This window comes from Beta vulgaris, chromosome 3, assembly GCF_026745355.1.
Source record: "Beta vulgaris subsp. vulgaris cultivar EL10 chromosome 3, EL10.2, whole genome shotgun sequence".
Lineage (NCBI taxonomy): Eukaryota > Viridiplantae > Streptophyta > Magnoliopsida > Caryophyllales > Amaranthaceae > Beta > Beta vulgaris.
In genome coordinates, this window is record NC_079204.1 from 13,968,863 (window position 1) to 13,993,085 (window position 24,223).

General features: G+C 42.1%; 1 protein-coding gene and 1 long non-coding RNA gene across 5 annotated transcripts; both read right to left on the minus strand.

The window, feature by feature from the left end:
* Window positions 1–1,260: 1,260 nt before the first annotated feature.
* On the minus strand, window positions 1,261–4,929 carry LOC104906949 (uncharacterized). Of its 4 annotated transcripts, XR_007272523.2 has the most exons (6): window positions 4,797–4,929; window positions 4,263–4,713; window positions 4,112–4,175; window positions 3,306–3,330; window positions 2,475–2,642; window positions 1,261–1,484 (listed from the first exon to the last, which is right to left on the minus strand). It is a non-coding gene; the product is annotated as an uncharacterized LOC104906949 (long non-coding RNA). The 4 variants fall into 4 exon arrangements; XR_008968750.1 differs by having other exon boundaries at window positions 4,263–4,908; XR_008968752.1 differs by lacking the exon at window positions 3,306–3,330 and having other exon boundaries at window positions 4,263–4,909.
* An 8,699-nt stretch (window positions 4,930–13,628) lies between these two features.
* Window positions 13,629–14,144, minus strand: LOC125495504 (cytosolic sulfotransferase 15-like). The gene has a single exon (XM_048640244.1). The coding sequence runs from the start codon at window positions 14,142–14,144 to the stop codon at window positions 13,629–13,631; it is 516 nt and encodes a 171-aa protein (XP_048496201.1).
* Window positions 14,145–24,223: the final 10,079 nt, after the last annotated feature.

Here is a 24,223-nt window from a genome sequence, read left to right on the forward strand (position 1 = left end):
TTTTGGATTGATCACCTAGGGTTTTATTCATGGTTATTTGCTTGGATTAACAGTAATATTATTCGGTTGAAGCTTTCTTGTCTGATATTATTGCTGGAATTTTGTGTGATGTTAATTTTAATTTAGTTGCAGCTTTCTGGCTTAATTAAAGTTAACTGATTGGTGTTCTTAAAGTGGTCAAGTTTGTTAATTTAATATATGCTTTCATTGTTAAATTGATATATTTGATTAGGACTGAACTTGCGTGCGTTCACGAGGTTTGTTAGTATGAATTATAAAACAACTAATTTTCTTGCGTTCAAGGGATTATTTGTTAACCAATCTATCTATCGACTAGTTTAATGATTCAGTGATTACACCTTATCTCGAGAGGAAATTGCATGTCTCCTATTAGCTTCTTTATTATATTTTGAATCCGAATTTATTTCCTGCAATTTATATTTTTAATTTTAGTTTAATAGTTTTAGTATAATTCTGATATTTGAAACTCCCCCCAATTTATAAAATAGTAGTTATTTATAATTACATAATTAGTTTAAGATAATAACGCAGTCTCTGTGGGTTTGACCCTTACTTTTCCTATCTATTTGTTAGAGTTAGTGAGTGATTTATAAATTTAATTTTGTTGCGGAAACGACACGCATCAATGATGTTCATAAAGATGAAAATATTGCATCATCTAATTGTAGTGATCAATCAAATACTACCATTCAAGATGAGTGCGTTACACATGACAATAATGACCACAACAAGAATGTCAGTCTTTAGCGTCCGCAACAATCAGACGCTAAAAACGTGGAATCGGACGCTAAATATATTAGCGTCCGACGACGGACGCTAAAAGGCTGATGCAAAACCCTTGGTCGCTAAATCTCCAAATAGCGTCCGTTTTGCGGACGCTAAAAAATTAGCGTCTGATATTTCATATTTAGCGACCGTTCCCTAAGCAGTCGCTAATTAGCGACCATTTTCAACTGCTGGCGCTAATTAGCGACCGCCTGGGTAGACGTTAATTAGCGATCGCCTTGGCCGTCGCTAATTAGCCTTGGCAGTCGCTAATTAGCCTGGGCGGAAGCAATTACATTTCTCGCATTTGCACTTTCTTTTTTGTTTTTGATACACATTTGCACTTCTTTTTTTTTATCCTTTTGGTTAACTAGAATTAAATGTAATAGCTTTTTGCTTTTAATTAATTGATATTAAATATAATAAGATATGGAATGATGCAAATACCATAATTCTTTTATTAAGGCAAACAAATTAATCAATTCAATTATTATTGATAATAAATGTAATTACAAGTGGAAAAAAAATTCTACAACTAAATTCTATTATACTTCGAACAAAATCTAATACAAATCTCATATAATTACATGTACACTTTAAACTCCACAACAAAAATCTGGAACCAAAACGGACTTTAAATCTGGTTTTTGGATCGAAACCAACTTCAAATCTGGAACTCAAACTCAAATCTCATAATCCTGCAAATCAACAAAAACAAAGAAATTAACAGGCTAAATACACAGGCACCCAAGGCATAATATACTCAAGAAAACTTGCATGATGAAATACTCAAACGAGCAGCATTCAAGCCAATTATAATATCTAGACAAATATTAATTTGTGCTATATAAGATTATGTCAACTTTTCTAGCTAATTATAATTTCATCACCTATTGATTTTAGAAGCACTTATAAGGAGGTAGAGATACTATAATTTTTCACTACTCATTCATCCTAACATATTGTATTTATTGATGAAAAGCAATAAAGAACCAACGTACATAGTTAAAGCAACTGAAATAATATACCACCTTCAAAGAGGCACAAACCCAGTAGTCTTCACAACAATCTCTCCTAAAGGCAGAAAGATCTCTTGTATTGACCAACACTATCTTTTTCTGATTGTCGCAGATCAAGCTAGTTTCCATTGCTTTACTTGAAGATAATTTGGGAAGTTTATCAGATCTAACAGCTACTAATGAATTTAACATATCTTCTCACAGGAAGTTACACCAGATGGTAGCATATCATTTTAATTCAGATAAGAGATTACTGACTAGTAAATAAGTCACAAGTTAAAGTTCTTTTTTTTTCAATCTCTTACCTATAATCTATAGCCTATACCTCAAATATTATAATTGACAAGGATTTAATCTATAGCCTATATACAAAAATCTACATCTTAAACATGAACATCACTTAACCATCTTAGCTGCATTCGTCTTACAAGAGTTATGTGTCAAAAATGCCATTAAAATTACAAAACTTCATTATAATTTTACACACCAAACATCAAAGGATAGTTTTAGTACTATTACCACATTCAGAATTGTAGCCATACATATATATATATTGGCTTCACTGTGTACATATGGTTGGAAGCATACAGTGAATTTAATGTGTCAAAAATGTTGTACACATCAAGAGTGGAAGAGTTAAAGATGAGGTTATGGTTGAAAAATAGAAACCTGAGTCATGTGCCGATAATTTCGCTACTTAGAGATGGTTTAGACATAGAATCGACCCTCAAATTGCCCAGTCTCCTTTAAGTTCAATGATAACAATATTATGCTGAACTCACATTGCCAAGCCTCCTCCGAGTCCGATGATAACAGAGTCCATCATGTCCATTAGGTCTGTAATAATAACACAGGAAGAAGAAATCAACTGGTAATGGGTAAAATGACATTATCTGTATTTTCATCAAAGCATTATACAATTTTTGAAGAAGTAACCAAAAGGTAGTGTGATGTGTTGAGCCTCTAATATGAGTTATGTACATGTAAATTGTCGCACATTAGGTTGAAGTGGAGAAATAACCAGATTGTCAGCTTAGGGGGTTACGACCTCCATTGCTTATTAGCTTTGGGATGATACTCGCTTATGCTTATTATAAGTGTTCCAACTCCCGTCCTCCTTTTTTAGTGTGGTCTAGGTGTTCTCAGAATTTAACATACTGTAATTCTCTAAAACACAATTAGATCTTTCATGCCCTCAATCAGATCCAAGAATTTTATTGACAAAAAGAGCTGAATCATCATTTGGACAAGGTGTTTCACGTTTCGAGTTTCAATGCAATCAATGAACACATGATATTGAATTATGATGAGACATGATACGCCTTACAGAAGTTACTACCAAATCTATCATGGAAAGGTCCAGTTTTCATCATAATTTTATACACATCTGTGATTTATGCTCGTTTTTAGAAAGAATTGAAGGAGATTGCAGGTTCTCATACTGATCAAAGTTGGCTAGCAGCAGAAAATTACGATATGGAAGCTGTGACATATACTTACCTAAGAAGTTGTCTGCCACCCTTTTCTGGAAAAAGAAAATATAAGCATAAAGTTAATTTAAAGTCAAAAAAGGATGCATCAGAAACATGGTTAATCAAGTAATAAGTGGAGATCTAGGAACCAAATTTATTTTGAAACAAGTAAAAGTGTTTCTCTAAAGAGAAAAAAAAAAAAAATTTACAGCAGTACCAGCATGATACTATCGTATAGCTAGTAAGAGACTACAAAAAAAATCTGAACTGTTACTGCATCATTTTGTAGGGAAGAAGGAGCTCGGTCTAACAATATGATCAACAGACCAAGTCAACTTTGAAGAAAAAAGATCTTCTGAGATTTCTAGGTATTATATTTAAATATTATCATTTGTGAGAATATGTATATTCTCTATCAATTCCCATTCAAATATCTTGTATATTCAGAGAATTATATCTCCACAGTCAATAGTTAGAATTCTTTTATCAAAGAAACATGTTGAAGTTTTGAACTGGTAGCTTGAGGATTGGTTGAATCAGGGACAGCATTGAGCTTACACGTTTTCATATAGAATCAATCAAAGAAAAGTCAGACTACTAATGTACTTTCATAACTTCCAATAGCCATTTCCAAGAATTAGAAAATCTTGATCAAATCTCATTCTGAGAAGCCATATGAAAATATCACCCAGTATTAGCTTAGCACATTTTTGCATATGTTTTCTGATTCCTCACTAATGGATGATCAATAGTGACAATCTAAAAAGAAAAAAAGAAAAATGGATGCTGTAACTGATATTACTCCCAGAGCAACTAAACAATCAGATCAATTACCTCAAGAACTTGTGCATCTCAGTAGCAATAAATTTTGAGAAAATCTTGTTATATCCAGATTTAGCTTCAAAAAAATCCGCTCAATAAGACAAATAAGATCACCAGTAAAGGTAAGAGGAACAACAATACCAGTCAAAATTTTGAGAGATACCTCTTTAACAAAACGCTTCAAATTAACTTCTGTAGGTGCTTGAGATACTCCTAAAGAACAGACAAAACACCAGATAGTCCACCAGATTAAAAATTCAACACAAAATCATATATAATCCCCAAAAAAAACCCAAATCTGATGAGAAGAAGAAAAACCTAGAAATAATTAGGACAAAAACCCAACGAAAAAATCAAGAAAAAACCAGATCTGAAACAAAAATCGAAAAAGAGAGAGGATAAATAAAAATCGAGAAAACGAAAAAAACATACGAAATTAACGAAAAACATACGAAATTAACGAAAAAAAGAGAGGATAAATATGGGGTTTTGAAGGAAAATTGATAAATTAACAAAAAAAACTAGATCTGAAACAACCCACATAAAAAACCCAAAAAAATCAGTAACCCTAAAACGAAAACCTCGACGGTGATTGGCTCATAAATCGATCGACCCTCCTTCAAATCAGAGAAAGTGTGGTAGCGGACCATTGAATAGCGTCGACGGTGAGAGAGAAAAAAATAGAAATCGATTTAACCTCCTTCAAATCAGAGAAAAAATATAGCGGAGCATTGAAGAAAAGAAGAGCGAGAAAGAAGACGAAGAAAGAGGAGGTTGTGATGTGAGGTGAGAGAATAAGGATAGATAGAGATAGGATTGGAAATAAGGTGGGTCGTTTTTTCTTTATTACCATTGAATACCGTCCGTCATTTTAGACGGTAAACTTGTAAAACGGACGCTAATTAGCGTCCGCTTCAAAGACGGACGCTAATTTTACAAAAACAAACGCTAATTAGCGTCCGTTCAAAGACGGACGCTAAATTTACAAAAATGGACGCTAATTTGCGTCTGATACGGCCGGATGGTAAATTCAGACGCTAAAAGCGCGTATTCTTGTTGTGGACAACGCCGTAGATGATATGGAGATCGTTACAGGTTCGCATATGCACGTGTTATCAATTTTACAATTATAATGTGAACCATAAAACTGTATAATATGATCAAAATTTATTAATTCATTTGTTTTTTAAAAAAAACAGAGAGCTATTCGAATATAGGAGACTCTATATATGTATATGAGTTTTGTGGACATCTATTTTTTGGTAAAATAACATCTGATAATCATACTACAACTTACCTTATATAAATTACCCATCATAGTAAATTATGTATACAAGTATTCATATTTTTGTGGAAATAAGGGAGTAACTTTTTTACAAGAGAAGTAACTAAAGTTGGGAGATTAGGACAATTTGACTAAAATATAAAAACATTAAACAAAGAAAGTGTTGAGAAACAGTGAATTGGAAAATTTCATTGTTCATGCATAGTGAATGTCATGCCATGCATTTACTGCATGTTAGGAAAGTTTTTCGTCCGCGCAGAAATTGTTGAAAATGTAATGTTAAAAACAGTATACTTTTGCCTATAAATACCGATGTAAGAAATCAGTTCTTCACATCAATGCAATACAATACTCTCTGATATATTTGCATAACTTCTCTCTCTATTTCTCACAACACGTTATCAGCACGAGTGTTCTACCGGAAATTTTTTTTAGGTATCTTTAAAATTTTTACATCCATTTTGTTTTTAAGTTTAAATTTTTTTTTCCAAGCCCAACCTTTTTACTACCCGAATATGGACCAACAAAGTAACGGGATTAACATTTTTTACACAATGTCTCTGTCTCGGGTATTTATTTTTGGATAGAGCGAAACAATGTGCCATTCACTACCAACCCAGCGAGGGGAACTGTAATACAGCCCCGACCCAGTAACCGTAACAACGGTACAAATACTCATACCAGAGAAAACCCACAAACCCCTGTTCCCAACACCAATAATAACCCTCCTATACAACCAGCTGAAAATCAACCTCCGCCCAGTAATAAAAGAGATAGAGATGAACAGGAAGAAACTAGTAGTAAACGTCACCATACTACTAACGCAGAAAACAAATAATTTTAACGCCACCTTCATGGAGGGCAAGGACATTTTATTTACGTTATTTTATTTTATCTGCTCTTAAACCGCCTATATGGACAGGTTAATTTTTTTTATTGCCACCTATATGGACGGCCTAGTGAAGTGATAGCATTATTATGTCTTATATATGCAATAATGTTGTATGTATGCAGGGAACAAGCATTCAGAACATTATTATATATTATTGTCTCTAATCTTCTACTTTTTTGCATTTATAGTTACATATATTATATTACCAATTTACTAGCATGCTCTAATATATATTTGTCAATATTAGAATTTTATTGCGTTGTATATTTTTTAACTGTATATGAACTGCACAGTTAGGGATAACCCTCTATAAAAGCGGATTACCATCCCCATTTTCACCACATATCCCTTATCTTCTTCCGATTTTTTTCTCTAAACCCACAAATTTTTTTCCTTCTTCCTCAACCTTCCGGCCACCATGTTTACCGCCGACGACAACCGTCCTCCACCCTCATCTTCCTCTTTTGAAGAGGATTTTAGGAAAATAAAACTCTACTTATTTCTTATAGCCGGTTTCTTTTTCCTCCTCATGGCATTAATGATATATCTCCTAATACATAAATAGGAGACAAAAAAAAAATTTCCCCCGGAAGAATGGCGAAAAATGCACATGAATATCAATTTTTTTTTGTCTTTAAGTGCATTTTAGGAAGTTTTTTTTTGTTTATTCACTTGTTGTATTTTGTTTCTATTTTGGTATTTTCTTGTTTTTTGTGCTTAGCTTCATTATTATTGTAGCTATTTTTAGTTTTTTTTGTTTGTATTATTTATCTATAATAATAATGATATAAATCAGGGGGAGATAATATATATATGTGATTTATCATCATTACTAATTTCAAATATTTACCTATTTGTAGTCAAAAGAATGGGAGATCTAGTGAAAAGACAATTTAACATACTAGATCTATCTGGGCAAAAGTTTTTAGAATGGACGGTGGACGCCCAAATGAATTTAAAGGCCCAAGGACTGGAACATACAATTAAAGATGTGACAACCCAACAAGGGGATGCAACTACAACAGCCGCATCAGTTAAAATTGCGACTGTACAAGAAAAGGCAAAAGCCTTAGTCCTCCTAAGACATCATTTACATGAAAGTTTAAAAAGTGAATATCTACTTGTGGATGATCCAAAAGAACTATGGGATAGCCTAAATGAAAGATATGGGCATCACAAAAATGTGCTTCTCCCAAAGGCACATTATGACTGGACCAATCTGAGGTTCCAGGATTTTAAAACGGTCAGTGATTACAATTCAACATTGTTTAGAATTGTATCATTGTTAAGATATTGTGATCATCCCATCACAGAAGAGCAAAGATAAACAAAACGCTCTCCACTTTCCACGCCTCTAATATCATATTGGCAGAACAATACAGGTTCAGAGCTTTCAAAAAGTACTCTGAGCTAATCTCAGTACTACTTGTGGCTGAACAAAATAATGATCTTTTGCTGAAAAATCATAATCTTAGACCTACGGGGTCTTCAGCCACTCATGAGATAAATGCTATAGAAAGCTCTAATCCACCAGAAGCAAATGCTATACATAGTGGTGGACGCGGTAATTACAACGGTCGTGGGAGAGGACGTGGTAATTACCGTGGCCGAGGGCGTGGACGTGGAAGAGGCCGATTTTCCCCAAGAAATAATAATTTTAAACATTCTGATAAAAATTGGGGACAATCATCTGGAAATCAGAGGCAGACGTCCTATAAAGGAAATGATACTTGCCATAGATGTGGCATGACTGGGCACTGGGGCCGCACATGTCGTACTGCCAAACATTTGGTAGATCTATATCAAGCTTCAATAAAAAACAAAGGAAAAAATGCTGAAGCAAACTTTGTTAATGAAGCCACTACATCCATGCCCAGCCTTGATGTTTCAGATTTTTTTATGGATGATGCTGAAGTTGAAAATAAGTTTGTTTAGATCACAATCGATTAATGTGCTTAGTTTATTTCAACTGCTTCAATATCCACTTTCATGTATTTGTTCCATGATTATTAATAAAAATATGTATACTAATCATCGTATTTATTATTTATGAAGATATGAATTCATCAGAAGTTGGAACTAAAGAACAATGTCTCCTGGACAGTGGGACAACACACACCATATTGAAAAATAAAGAGTATTTTTCAAAACTTACAATATTCCAAGCAAATGTTAGTACAATTTCTGGGACAGCCAAGCTAATTGAAGGCTCTGGAAAAGCTTGCATTATATTTCCAAATGGGACAAAATTGATAATTAATGACGCATTATATTCGAGTAAATCTCGAAGGAACCTCATAAGTTTCAAAGATGTACGTCAGAATGGTTACCATTTGGAAACAATGACATGAACAAAGAGGAATTCATATGCCTAACGGCAGAGAAAAACGGCAAGAAATACATCTATGAAAAATTGCCAGCAATTTCCTCGGGACTATATCGCATAGATATACGTCCGATTGAAATTAATATGATATCTAACCAGAAGTTAGATAATAGAAAATCATTTACTCTATGGCATGACCGATTAGGCCATCCTGGCACAGGAATGATGCATAGAATCATTGAAAACTCAATGGACACTCTATAAAGAATGTCAAAATTCCTCGGTCAAATGAATTAACATGCTCTGCATGCTCACTTGGCAAATTGATAATCAGACCATCTATAAATAAGATTGCCACTGAATCTCCAATGTTTTTAGAAAGAATTCAAGGAGATATTTGTGGGCCTATTCATCCTGCATGTGGACCATTTCGTTATTTCATGGTATTAATTGATGCCTCTACTCGATGGTCACATGTGAGCCTTCTGTCAAGCAGAAATGTTGCATTTGCAAAACTTTTGGCTCAAATAATTCGATTAAGAACTCAATTCCCAGATCATACAATAAAGAAAATAAGATTAGACAATGCTGGGGAATTTACATCCCAAACATTTAATGACTATTGCATGTCTATTGGGATTATTGTTGAGCACCCTGTACCTCATGTACATACACAAAATGGTCTTGCTGAATCATTAATCAAAAGACTACAATTAATTGCAAGACCATTAATAATGAGGTCAAAATTGCCATCTACTACTTGGGGTCATGCTATATTACATGCGGCAACATTGATAAGATTAAGGCCGACAGCCTATCACAAATTCTCACCATTACAATTAGTATCTGGTCGAGAACCGAATATCTCACATTTGAGAATTTTTGGGTGCGCTGTACATGTACCTATTGCTCCTCCCCAACGTACTAAAATGGGTCCACAAAGAAGGATGGGAATATATGTTGGATTTGAATCTCCATCAATTATCAAATATTTAGAGCCAACAACTGGTGATCTATTTACGGCTCGATTTGCCGACTGTCATTTTAATGAGTCGGTATTCCCATCCTTAGGGGGAGAGAAAGTGGACCCACAAAATATAAAATCGGAAATTACATGGAACGCATCGCAAATGTCGTTTCTGGACCCGAGAACAAATTCATGTGAACAAGAAGTCAAGAAAATTGTTCATCTGCAAAGTATTGCAAACCAATTGCCAGATGCATTCACAGATTCTAAGAAAGTGACAAAGTCACATGTACCTGCTGCGAATGCTCCGGAACGGATTGAAATTCCTAATGACAATAAGGCAATTGAAAATGAGTCAATAGCACGTCGAAAACGTGGCAGACCACCCGGTTCTAAAGATTTAAAACCGAGAAAAATGAAAAGGCAAGGGGAGACAACGAACGAAATTAATATAAATCTCCCAACAGAGCATGATGAAAACAAAAATGAAGAGAAACGTGTTCCAGAAGAAAAGGAACATGAAAGCGTAGACAACAATGAAACTTCAATTAATTATGTTTCTACAAAGAGACAATGGAATCGAAAAGATGTTGTCTTGAATGAAATTTTTGCTTACTCGATAGCAGTTGAAATGACATACGATGAAAATGATGTAGAGCCAAATACAGTTGATGAATGTCGCCGTAGAAAAGATTGGCCAAAATGGAAAGAGGCAATTCAAGCAGAATTGAGATCACTTGAAAAACGTGAAGTATTCGGTCAAATAACCCAAATACCAAAAGGTGTAAAACCAGTTGGGTACAAATGGGATTCGTGAGAAAACGAAATGAGAAAAATGAGGTTACTAGATATAAGGCAAGATTAGTAGCCCAAGGCTTTTCGCAAATGCCAGGGATTGATTATGATGAGACATATTCTCCAGTAGTCGATGCAACTACACTAAGATTTCTGGTAAGTTTATCAGTTTCGAAAGGATTGCAAATGAGATTGATGGATGTAGTGACCGCATATTTGTATGGCTCACTTGACACAGATATTTATATGAAAGTTCCTGAAGGACTAAAACTACCAGAAAATTGCATGCCCAAAGAGATGTTCTCAATAAAATTGAGAAAATCACTCTATGGGTTAAAACAATCTGGAAGAATGTGGTATAATCGTCTTAGTGAATACCTATTGAAAGAAGGATTCAAAAATAATCAAATCAGTCCCTGTGTTTTCATTAAGCGATCTAAATCAGGATTCGCGATCATTGCTGTATATGTCGATGATTTGAACATTATCGGAACTCCTAGAGAACTTGAAGCGACTGCAAAATACTTGATGAAAGAATTTGAGATGAAAGATCTCGGGAAGACAAAATTTTGCCTTGGCCTGCAAATGGAACATCTAAGAAATGGGATTTTTGTCCATCAATCAAACTATACAGAAAAAATCCTGAAACGTTTTTTCATGGACAAAGCCCACCCAATAAGTTCTCCAATGGTAGTGCGTTCCCTGAATGAGAAAGATGATCCATTCAGACCACGAGAAGAGAACGAGGAGATTCTTGGTCCTGAAGTACCATATCTAAGTGCAATTGGTGCTTTAATGTACTTGGCTAACAATACTCGACCTGACATAGCTTTTTCAGTAAACTTGTTAGCTAGATACAGCAATGCACCAACAAGAGACATTGGAATGGAGTCAGACACTTATTACGTTATCTTCGAGGAACACAAGATCTCGGATTATTCTATCATCAGACCAATGCGTCACTCATTGGATATGCAGATGCTGGCTACCTTCAGACCCCAAAAGGCTAAGTCTCAATCCGGATATTATTCACTTATGGAGGTACTGCAATATCTTGGAAATCCACGAAGCAGACTTTGACGGCCACATCATCAAATCATGCAGAATTAATTGCTCTTTATGAAGCTGGAAGGGAATGTGTATGGCTAAGGTCAATGATCAAGAATATCCAAGAAGAATGCGGGATGGAAACAATAACAACAAATCCAACTATCATCTACGAAGACAATACTGCATGCATCACCCAAGTAAGCGAAGGGTACATCAAAGGAGACAGAACTAAACATTTATCACCAAAGCTCTTCTTCACTCATGACCTCCAAAAGGAAGGGACGATCAACATTCGACAAATCCAATCATGTGAGAATCTTGCAGATTTATTCACCAAATCCCTTCCGGCGAAGAAATTTGAAGAATTAGTCCGAAAAATTGGAATGCTCATCTTCGTGATGTATGCTAATTCAGGGGGAGTATTATATGCGCTGCACTCTTTTTCCCTTCGATCAGGTTTTTATCCCACCGGGTTTTTCCTGACAAGGTTTTTAATGAGGAGTTGATTTTAAGCATATAAAATACATAATAGTTATACTCTTTCCCTAGTTACGGATTATTCCCACAGGATTTTTCCTTACAAAGATTCTTAATAAGATAACGTCTATTATGAATTATAAATGGACATTCAAGGGGGAGTGTTGAGAAACAGTGAATTGGAAAATTTCACTGTTCATGCATAGTGAATGTCATGCCATGCATTTACTGCATGTTAGGAAAGTTTTTCGTCCGCGCAGAAATTGTTGAAAATGTAATGTTAAAAATAGTATACTTTTGCCTATAAATACCGACGTAAGAAATCAGTTCTTCACATCAATGCAATACAATACTCTCTGATATATTTGCATAACTTCTCTCTCTATTTCTCACAACAGAAAGGAAATAATCATATATAACAAAAAAAAAAACCTATTTAATGTTTTAGAAAATAAAGTAGGAAATGACACATACTCATACAACTTTTTTTAAGGGACACATACTCATACATAAAAAAAAAAAAAAAACAACTCAAATCATCGAAATAAAGGAGTCTAAGACAAGAATAAAGAGCATATATATAAATAACCCAAGACAAATAAATATCACACTACTATATGTACTCTCCCTCCCTCCACACAATCAAATGAGACATCAAACCTTGAAAATGTGCTCAAATACATGACTTCTCATTTGGTATGCTAATACTAATATAGCAACTACACTACATTGCTTATGTTGGTCTTTGTAGGGGAAACAATTATTTAAAGACATATATTTCTATTTTTGAAGACCTCAAATACACTGTAAACACAAATTTTAGATCTGCAAAATAGAAAGTCAAAAGATGTGAACAAAATACTATTTTATTGAGTTTTTGTATTTGGGTTACAATCTCTAATGTTTTAATCCTCTGATTAAATCTCCACGTGTATTTGAACTTTGCAATTCACGAACAGCTTTGATTTTCATGAATAAGGGCCTTCATGCTTGATCTTGTTCAAGGATGTTGATGTAGAATAGAACGACACGTCAATTTGTATGCTTGTTGTTCTTCTTCTATTGGAAGTATTTGATGTTGGTTTGTTGTTGCACACGAACCTATATGATCTTCCTGAATTAGGGCCTTCGGGCTTGATCTTGCTCGAGGTTGATCTTGTTCTTCTTCTCGGAGAGAATCTGATGCAACTTGACTGCCAGAGAGAGTACTTGAGAAGTTTAGGATGTGCCTTATGTTTTTCTCCTTGTTGGCTCTAGAGTCTGATTTCTTCTTCTCTTTGCAAGTGAAGAGGAGAGCTCTATTTATAGAGTTAGGAGAACATTAGGGTTTCCACTTATCCTGCCTCCTGGGCCTCATAACCTCTTCATTATCCCATTGTTCATTTAATGGGACATTGATCCAATAATAGATGATTAATTAAAACAGGCCTAATTTACTGATAAGCCCAAATTAATTAAATTTGATGATCACCCATTAATAAAAGTCCACATTTGACTTTAAGACTTTAATGGGTCAATTAAATGTGTGACATGGCATAATAATAAAATTTTCATGTCTACATACACATCATTAAATAATTCGGAGCGTATGGCCTAGAACAAAAACTAGTTAAATAATTAAATATGTCAAAAGTAATCATTTAATAGCAAAATCTACAGAGGTCATGTATAGTGCCAATGGTGGTACACATCGAACATGTCCATCTCCACTCCTAATTATGCAAACATTAAAGGGAATTACATCCTAAACTCCAGACCAGAACCAGAAAATTTTTCTTTCATCATTTGATCAAATCTCTCAACCATAGTAGGGCTGAAATGGTTAACCCAATCACCAACCTCACCCTTTCTAAAGTACAAATTGTTTCCGAATATTGGCACATACTTCCCAGTTTTATTCACCTCCAATTCCTTCAAATGACTCAGGCTACACAGCTTCATAATCTCCTCTATAACCCCATGTTTCTCCTCCTCTAGGGAAAATCCACACCCTAAAAACTCAGCTAATCTCTTCATCTCAACTATCCCATTTTCCTTCATATCCTCGTACTTGATGAACAACACCTTATTAGGCCTCTCCAAGCTCTCTTTCCAATACCCTAATACATGATCCCAATGCGGCCCAAACGCATCCTCGCCCTTACAAAAGATCTCTGAATAATCTTCCATTGTCATTTCATGAAGAAACTCCGGGTATATTTGCGTCAAAAACTTCCACGCGGAGACGAACGTGTCATACGGGTTTCGAGCCATGCATACAACCCTACACTCGGTTTCCTTGACGGATCTAGGAAGCGAACCGTAAGGGTTATGGGTTGAGATAAGCCTTGGTCGAACCAGGCTAGTGAATTCAGGCGATAGAGTTTTGTTTGAGTGTGAGTATATGCTCTTGTAATCAGCAAAAAATGCAAGTTCATACGGATTTTTTGAAAGTAATGGGTGATTAGAATTGTGAAAACGCATACGATTGATGACAGAATACACTAAAGATTTCAACCAAGTTGTACCTGATTTTGGCTTGCTTGCTATAATGATATCTGTTTCTTCAGCTTGGAAGTTGTTTCTGTCTAGAAATTAAGGGTTCTGATTCCTTTGCTTAGGGAGTACCGGGTCAGATACGAATGTCCTGAGTTCAAAGTCCGTACGCCAGAATCCTGCAAAAGTAACGGTTAGACTGCCCGGGGGTGATTCCGGATCGCCTCTCCGACGCTCAAGTCAGTGATCAAGCTTAGAGAGATAAAGTCTAGAGAGAGATGCTCTGGTTTGTTAGGTAAGAATTCAATACCTTCTCATTGATTAGGGGGTTGAGTATTTATAGTGCTGGGGATATCCCAACTGTAGGCCAGCTGGGGGGCACTGACAGCTGGGATGCACCATCACAGGTGGGGCCCTCTGGAGGTTTAAGGCCTTATTGAGCTTAATTATCCCTGGTAGGCCTAACCCAGGAAATAAGCCCAAACAATTAGCCCCACGCCAGGAATGGGAAACATCAAGGCCTTGCTAAAGTGTCTCCCGTTCGTGGCGGAACCTATACAGTCCTGAACCCAGGCTGACCTGATCTTTTTAGGGAGAAAAAGGGGGCACGTGCCGACCCAGTCTCCTCAAGGAGGAGGGGGCCAGTGCCGACCCGGTCTCCTTGGAGAGAAGGGCGGCGTGCGCCGACCCGGTCTCCTCAAGGAGAGGGATGGCTAGTGCCGACCCGGTCTCCCCAAGGAGAGGGGAGGCTAGTGCCGACCCGGTCTCCCCAAGGAGAGGGGTGGCATGTGCCGATCCGGTCCCCTTGGAGAGAAGGGTGGCCTGTGCCGACCCGGTCTCATAGGAGAGAGGGGATCTTGAGCGCCGACCCGGTCTCGTAGGAGAGAGGGGGAGCTTGAGTGCCGACTCGATCTCATAGGAGAGAGGGGAGCTTGAGCGCCGACCCGGTCTCGTGAGAAAGAGGAGGAGCTTTGAGTGCCGACCCGGTCTCATAGGAGAGAGGGGGAGCTTGAGTGCCGACCCGCTCTCATAAGAAAGAGGAGGGGTATGGCTTGCCTATGGCTCGGACTAGGGACCAATGAGCCCCATGCTTGTCCGAGCCGGTACCCACATTCGCTAAGTCAATCTGGGACTTAGGAAACTCACTCAACCAAGGAGGAGAGCCTCCTTGGGCCGAGCTGGTTGGACGCGGCTCGGATGAGGGGCCAATGAGCCCCATGCTTGTCCGAACCGGTGCCTGCTCTCGCTAAGTCTATCTGGGACTTAGGAGACTTACTCAACCAAGGAGGAGTGCCTCCTAGGGCCGAGTTGGTTGGACGCGGCTCGGATGAGGGGCCAATGAGCCCCATGCTTGTCCGAGCCGGTGCCTGCCTCGCTAAGTCTATCTGGGACTTATGAGACTTACTCAACCAAGGAGGAGTGCCTCCTAGGGCCGAGTTGGTTGGACGCGGCTCGGATGAGGGGCCAATGAGCCCCATGCTTGTCCGAGCCGGTGCCTGCTCTCGCTAAGTCTATCTGGGACTTAGGAGACTTATTCAACCAAGGAGGAGTGCCTCCTAGGGCCGAGCTGGTTGGACGCGGCTCGGATGAGGGGCCAATGAGCCCCATGCTTGTCCGAGCCGGTGCCTGCTCTTGCTAAGTCTATCTGGGACTTAGGAGACTTACTCAACCAAGGAGGAGTGCCTCCTAGGGCCGAGTTGGTTGGACGCGGCTCGGATGAGGGGCCAATGAGCCCCATGCTTGTCCGAGCCGGTGCCTGCTCTCGCTAAGTCTATCTGGGACTTAGGAGACTTACTCAACCAAGGAGGAGTGCCTCCTAGGGCCGAGCTTTGTTGGACGCGGCTCGGATGAGGGGCCAATGAGCCCCATGCTTGTCCGAGCCGGTGCCTAAGGTTTTGGACCACTGGTTAAGTGACCGAGCTGGTAGTCTTGAGCTGATGAACTAGCAATCTTGAGCTGGTGAACTTAATAGCTTCTTAAAAACCCAAATGCCACGTGGCAACGGTGGATTATTGGGGTGCTTGAAAACAGGGTGGCGATTCAACTTCTGGTCATTTATGACTTTTGTGACGATTGACATTCCTGGGAGCCGCGCCTTTTGAACAGTTTTGGGCGTTTGGGAGGCCCATTAAGGTGTTGAAAACACGGGGCCCGGTCCAAGATGTGACGCGGGACACGGAGACTGAGGATTTTGCCTATAAGTAGGGAGAGGGGGGAAAGATTTTTTCACTTTTACAATTCTCTCTCTCTCTCTCTAAAACTGAGATTTCTGCTCTTTCTCTCTCTACTTTTAGAGTTCCTTCTCTCTCTAAGTCCGGGCTCCATCTTCTTCGTCCGACCAGGTACGCACTTGTTTTGCTTTTTCACTAAGTTTTTCTTCTCTTTCTTTTAATAAAATCAGTCGACCCCCTTCTGTTGATAAATAATGGGGAGCTCGTCCGAGTCAGTGACACCCCCTCCCTCACCTCCTTATAATTTAGCCGAGGAGGTGAGAGGTTTGGGAATGGTATTGGTGTCAACTTTAATAAGTTGCCCGGATCCCTCAGCTGTGCCTGAGGCGCTTTCCCTCCCGAGTACTCCTTCGCAAGCCGAGGAGGAGGAGGCCGAGGGTACCATCCCCCTACCCCGGGAGGTGTCCCTGGCCTATCCTTCTTCGAGGAGTTACTTAGACAAATATGTGTCTGATGGTGTAGTTAGGATAGCTATGCCAGGAGAAGAAGGCGAAGCTTCTACATCCGGTCGGCTCGCGTATCCTGAGATCGACCCCAAAGGCGGTCCGGGAGCAAAATTTCCTCTCCCTTCTCTAATAAAGGCCTTACTGGAGGATGCCCGAGGCCAAGCAGCAAAGTTCCAAATAAAGGACCCCTATTTGTTGGTCCGACCCGATGCCAGCCACACCATTCTGAGCCCACCCCCTGGGTGCACTGCCTTCTACTACAAAGCCATGGAGATGGGCTTGAGGTTTCCGCTGACCCAGTTTGAGAAGGACATACTGAATGCTTATAACTTGTGCTTGGGTCAGCTGTCTCCCAATTCCTGGGGCGGCATATTGGCGGTTCAGGTGATATGCGACATCATCGGTGTTAAACCGACCCTCACCCTATGGCGCCACTTATACAAGCTGTTCGAGATGCCCGCCGGGGATCATGGACCTGGATGGTGGTGCTTCCAGGCTCGGCGCGGCTACCGAACCGTCCTCGACCTACCCACCTCGCAAAAGGGTTTTCGTCGAGGGTTTGCCTTTGTCTACTATGGGGGAGAATGGGGCATCCCCATCGTACCTCCATCTGCCGACCCCAACCACTGCCTCAAATTTAAGGTACCCGAGCTATCGGAAACGAAGCAGTGGCCGCCATCTACATGCAATTAGAGGCAAGATAGTGGACGGCAGTGAGGTTTTTGTAGCGGGGAATTGGCTCCCGAGCTGTAAGCTATTCAAGAATGAGCACTTCCTCGCCGCATTCGGCCTGAGTCCGGCCTTCCCCAAGGGTAATTCGGCAAGAGGGGGTCCGGTTGACTTAATTGTGCTTTACTTGTTTATTTTTGCTAACTGTGTTTTTTCCTTTTGCAGAAGCTTCTTTGTCCTTTTTGAAGGAAACCGACCAGGAAATGGCCGAGCGACTGACTTCCGCTGCTCTCAAGGCCGCTCGGATCAGGGCCGAGATGAAGGCGAATAAGATCAACAAGCCCTCCAAGCCGAAGGTAAACAATTTTTCCGTCCGACCTGGTTTAAATTCAATTTGCATGTCTTGCTAACTCCTTGGTTTTTACAGGATCCCTCCAACCCCAAACCGAGGAAACGCAAGGAGAGGGTCGAAGAGAGGGTCGAGCTGACGGAGAAGGCTCTGGCCAAAGCCCGAGCTGAGAAGGAGGCCTCAGCGAAAAAGGCTCGGAAGGAGCCTTCAGTTGAGGTGAACAGTCCCCGACTTGACTCTGGAGGGGAGGGCACTCACATTTCGGTTCATCCCTCGGACTTTGAGCCTGTCCGAGTCCGGGCATGTTCAGGGCCTCCAACCCTTCATGCCGAACGCCTTTGTCCGAGGCGCCCGTCCCTTCACTCAAATGTCCAAAACGGACAAGAAGAAGAGACTCCGACGCACTGGAGATCCTATGCACTCAACCGACCGAGACCATATTAATGAGGTCAAGGAGGAATGAGTCGAGCGAGCTCTTCCGCTCTTGGATGGACTAAGTGAAACTTCGTTTATTTCGCATTTCATTTTGCCTTTTATTTCTCAACTTCCTCTTCTCAACTAGCTTGCTTTGGCATTCTCATCCGATGACTAAATGCCGAGACCGGCTCGCTTTAGTCCAAGAAGTCCAGGAGCTGAGGGACGCCTCGTCAACGACAGTACCGAGCCAAAGAAAACAAAAGACTGGCCGAGCTGCGCAAGAAGAGTGGAGTATAAGATCCGGAAGGCAGGACCTGGCAGAAAGAGCAAGAGGAGTGGAAAGTGGAGAGGTCCAACCTCTCCTTGGCTAAAGAGAACGCCGAGTCGGCCAAGGCAACGGCCGAGTCCGCCCTGGCTCGGGCTGAGAGCGACTTGGAGAGAGTCAAGTTCAAACTCTCCACGGCCGAGGCTCAACTGAAGGAGGCTCAAGCGGCCGTTGCCCGCTCCCAGGAAGAGTGGTTCAAGGCCTGGCAGGCTTCGGACGACTGCACTGAATTTTGCGCCGAGGTCGGCCAGTCTTCCCACAAGATGGGCGAGGATGAGGCCTTGCCAGCTCAGGGAGCCTGGCCGACTCTTGCCGGAAGCCGACTGGAATTCTGTCTGGTCGCGCTACAGGGATAGTTGATCTGAAGCAGCCGTCATCAAGGCACAATGGCCGAGGAAATGAGCTCGGATGATAGACGAGGATGATGATGACGAGGGCGCTGCTAACCGACCGCCTCCAGGGAATCCGCAGCAACCTGATGCTGAGGACCTGCTCGATCCTGCTCCGGACCCACTCCCACTGCCTTAGATTTTTCTATGTTTTGCCATGTTGCTTTTTGCTTTAGTTTTTGCATCGCTTTCGACCTGTTTTTGTAAACTCTGGTTGTATTTGAACTTTTCATTAATTGGAATACAACTACTATTTTGCAACTTGTCTTTTGCGCACATTTTTCGTTATTTGCAAATTAAATCATTGATAGAAATAAACTGGTCAAGTCTCGTTTGCCTTTTTGATCAAAATAATGAGACTGGCTAAGTCTTTTTATTTCTCGGGTAGAAACCCGACTTGGTACATGGACTGGTTAAGTCCGAGTTACAATTGGATTAGCTTGCTAAACCGACCAGGTAGTGCTGGCCTTACATATGCCCCTAGTGCAAGTAACGAAAAGGAGTTATACATAGAATCTTTTGAGATTGTCTAAGTTCCAAGGTCGAGCCAGGGGGACCCCTTCGGGAGATTCGAGTCGGAATGTCCCTGGCTTGATGATTTCCGCAACCTTGTAAGGGCCGTCCCAATTTGCCCCCAACTTCCTTTGAGATGGGAAAGTCCGGTGGCTCGACCTTTCGAACACCCAGTCGCCAGACTGATTGGCCGAGGCTTTACTCCGGTTAAAGTGCCTTGTGATTCTTTCTTGTACCGGATGGCTTGTAGCAAAGCATTGCCTCGGGTTTCTGGCAACAGGTCTAAGTTGACGGGCTTTTCTTCTTCATTCTGGTCGAACTCAAGAATGTCACTGAGGGGAGGGATTCCCACCTCGACCGGAAGGACAGCCTCGCTTCCATAGACCAAGCCGAAAGGAGAACCCCGTGGCTTCTTTCACCTTGTTCGAGCCGACCAGAGTACTCCGGGTAGGTCGTCTACCCATGCCCCTTTAGCTGCATCAAGGGATTTTTTGATACCCTTTAGGACAATTTTATTGCTGACTCGGCTTGCCGTTGGTCTGAGGGCGGGAGACTCGAGAACCTTGTTTGAATGCCGAACCGGGCACAATACTCTCGAGTCGGCCCGCTGTTGAACTGTCGGCCATTGTCTGATACCAAGGCTCTTGGAATTCCGAACCGGGTAATGATATTCCTCCATATGAACAACTAACCTGTTGTCAGTAATTGACGCCAGTGGCTCGGCTTCGGTCCACTTGGTGAAGTAATCAATAGCCACAATTAGGAACTTCCTTTGCCCAGAAGCGGGGGAAAAGGTCCGAGCAGGTCCATGCCCCACTTGTCGAAGGCAGGACTGCTTGAATGGTGGTGAGGGAGTGGCCGGCGCCCTTGGTATGTCCGAGTGAATCTGGCAGGAGGGACACCGCGGACTAAGTCCGAGGCGTCAGCTTTCAAGTAGGCCAATAGATCCGCCCTTATGCCTTTCCGGCTATGTTCGACCCCCTTGATGGCTTCCGCAAGGCTCCTTGGTGTATTTCCCGGAGGACATAATTTCCTTCCTCGGGAGTTATACATTTGAGGAGGGGATGAGTGAAGACTTTTTATAGAGCTGCCTTTCATGCCAAAGGAACCAACCTGACTTATGCTTAATCCGGTCGGCTTCTTTAGGATCACTGGGTAAGGTCCCGTCTCGCAAGTACTCCACAATTTCACCCATCCATTTAGGATCGATTGAGTACGAGCTGCTCTTTGGCATTTATGCTAGGCTCCTTCAATACTTCCCAAGTTATGGTTCTGGGGCCGACCCTTCAGCAGAACTAGCCATCCGAGCCAGTGCATCAGCTTGCTGATTTTCCGAGCGAGGAATGTGGTAATCCGGAATCCGGACAACCTTCGCAATGACAGCTCGGGCTTTGGCCAAGTACATCCTCATGTTGTCCTCCTTGGCCTCATAGTCTCCGGAAATCTGACCCACTATGAGTTGTGAGTCGGACTTGGCTATGATTGATGTTGCCCCAGCTAGGATGCATAGCTGTATTCCGAGGATGAGGGCCTCATACGGCTTCATTGTTAGATCCGAGAAATTCGAACTTAACAGCATATTCAATTTTTTCTCCGACCGGGGTTTGATGACCAACCGGCTCCACAACCACTCTTTGTGGATGATCCATCAACAAGCAACTCCCACTCCTCTTGCGAACCGACCGGGGGTCGAGTTGCGCATTCAGTGATGAAGTCAGCGAGTGCTTGGCCTTGATGGCTCTTCGGGGCTCGAACTCGAGCCCAAAATCTGCTAACTGGTCTGCCCAATCGCTCATCCGACTCGAGTGATTTCTATTCTCAATAAGCTTCCGGAGCGGTTGTCCGGTTAGGACTTTGATGGGATGTGCTTGAAATAGGGCTTGAGTTCCGGCTGCCATTCACCAAGGCAAAGACCATTTTCTCAACATCGCTGTACTTCGCCTCGGCCCCCTATAGGCGTGGCTGATGAAGTAAACAGGATGTTGCTTTCCTTCTCGCTCGGCTATTAGGACGGCGCTAAGAGCGTAGTCCGAGACAGCCAAGTAGTAAACAGGGGTTCCCCCGGCAAGGGGGAGATAATTTGGGCAAAGATGCCAAGTGATTCTTGAGGTCAGCGAAGGCTTGCTCGGCTTCGTCATCCCATGCGAACTCTTTTCGCTTCAGGGCCTTGAAGAACAACAAGCTTTTATCGGCCGACCGGGAGAGGAACCGACCGAGTGCCGCTAAGCAGCCGGTTAGGCGCTGTACTTCCCGAACATTCCGAGGCGATTTCATTTCTAAGACCGCTTTGATTTTGTCCGGGTTGGCCTCTATACCTCTCTCATCTACTAGAAATCCGAGGCACTTTCCCCCTTTAACTCCGAAGACGCATTTTTTAGGGTTGAGCATCATTCGGTATTTCCTTAGGGTGCTCAGCGTTTCTTTCAGATCTGCAGGGTGATCCGACTGGGCCTTGCTTTTGACTATCATATCGTCAACTATACCTCAATGTTCCGACCCAATTGGTCGCTGAAGATTTTGTTGACGGTTCGCTGATATGTCGCCCCGGCATTTTTGAGGCCGAACGGCATCATTTTGTAGCAGTAGACACCCTGAGGAGTGATGAATGCTGTATGAACCCTATCCTTCTCGGCCATGGGAATTTGATGATAGCCGGCATTTGCATCCATGAAGCTGAGAAGGGCGTGCCCTGCCGTTGAATCGACCAGCCTATCGATCTTTGGCAGAGGTGATTGTCTTTTGGGCAGGCTTTGTTTAAGTCGGTGAAGTCGACACACATTCGCCATGCCCCACTCGGCTTTTTGACCAAGACCACGTTGGCCAGCCATCCGAGTATTGACATTCTTCTATGAAACCCGCTTCGAGCAGCTTCTTGCTCTGCTGCTGCCGCGCATTTCTTTCGGGACCTTGGTGCTGAGCTTTTGCTTGATGGTCTGAACCCCTCTTTGATGTTAAGCTCATGACACATGATTTTCGGGTCGAGCCCCGGCATTTCTGTGGCCTCATAGGCGAAGACATCTTGGTACTCCGTGAGCACTTGGATGATATCTTGCCTTGTTTGGGTCCATGGCCTTGCCTACCCTGACAGTCCGACCGGGTCCTGGCCGATCGCGACTTTCGTCTATCCTCGGCTGGCTGAGGACGCTCGTATTGCTTGGGGTTTTCAGTTATGTACACCCGAGGCTGTTGAGGGCTGACCCCCTTCGTATTTTCTTTTTTTCGAGTCCTTTTGGACGTCGTTGTCCGAGTCCTTTTGGACGTCGTATTTTTGAGGCTATTCACATAGCACTCTCTTGCGGCCTGTTGGTCGCCTTGAATTTTTCCTACCTTCCCGTCATCAGTCTCAAACTGCAAGAGGAGCTGGTAGGTGGAGATGGCGGCCTTGGCTTGTTTAGCATGGGCCTCCCCATTATTAGTTGTAAGGCAAAGGGATGTCTACCACCAAGAAGTCGATCGTAGGTTCTCCCCTTACCCTTTTCACCCATCCGAGTGGGTAATTTTATTGATCCGACCGGGTGGACAGAGTTGCCCCCGAAGCCTATGAGCGGCTAGCCATGGGGTAACATCCCTCTCGTGACTTCAACTTCTTGAGGCAGTGAGAGTGATTATATCAGCGGATGACCCACTAACCACCAACACCCTCTTCACCTTGGTATTAGCTACCTTGAGCTCGATGACTAGGGGTCATCGTGCGGAACGTGCAACGTCCGACTGGGTTCCCCGAAGGTCATGACAGGACCACTAGCTCGGGGGAGCTGGACGTCAAGCACCTGATGTTTAAGGTTTGAAGGTGAGCCTTGCGCGCTCGCCGGTTAGGCCTCCCGACGCGAATCCCCAGCGATGACACCAATGAATCCTTCCGTGTCCCCGCTGTTCGACTGACCCACCTTTTGCTTCCCCTTTTCCTCGCTCGAACGCTTTAAGTAGGGGTTGAGTTTGCCCTGGTCGGCCAAACCGTTCAAGGATTTCTTGAGCTCCCGACAGTCGTTGGTGGTGTGTCCACATTCCTTGTGGTAGTCACACCATAACTCTTATCCCTCCGAGACGATGATGTCCGGATGGGCGCTGGCCTGGGAGCCAATTTTTGTTCCGGATGTCAAAGTAGATTTCCTTCCGGTTTTTATTGAATCGGGGGTCGTTGCCATTATCGGTGAGCCGGTCCCCTCGGCCCCCCGTTCTTTGATGTTTAGGCTGACCCAGATGACCTCCTTCATCTTTTCTCTTCTTGCCACCCTTGTCCGAGTAGCGGCAGATGTCCGTGGCCTTGATGAACCGTTGGGCCCGAGCCATGGCTTCTGAGTAAGTTTTTACTTCATTCTCGGCCAATGACCATCTGAGCCGACCCGGTTGGAGCCCGGACATGAGGGCGGCGAAAGCTACAGCGTCCTGTAGGTCAGTTATTTTGAGAGATTCCTCATTGAACCTCTTTATGTAGTCCGACAAGGATTCATTCTGTCTTGATTCACCCCCATGAGATGAAGGCTGGTTTTTCTTGCCTCTTCCAGCAACGAACTGGAT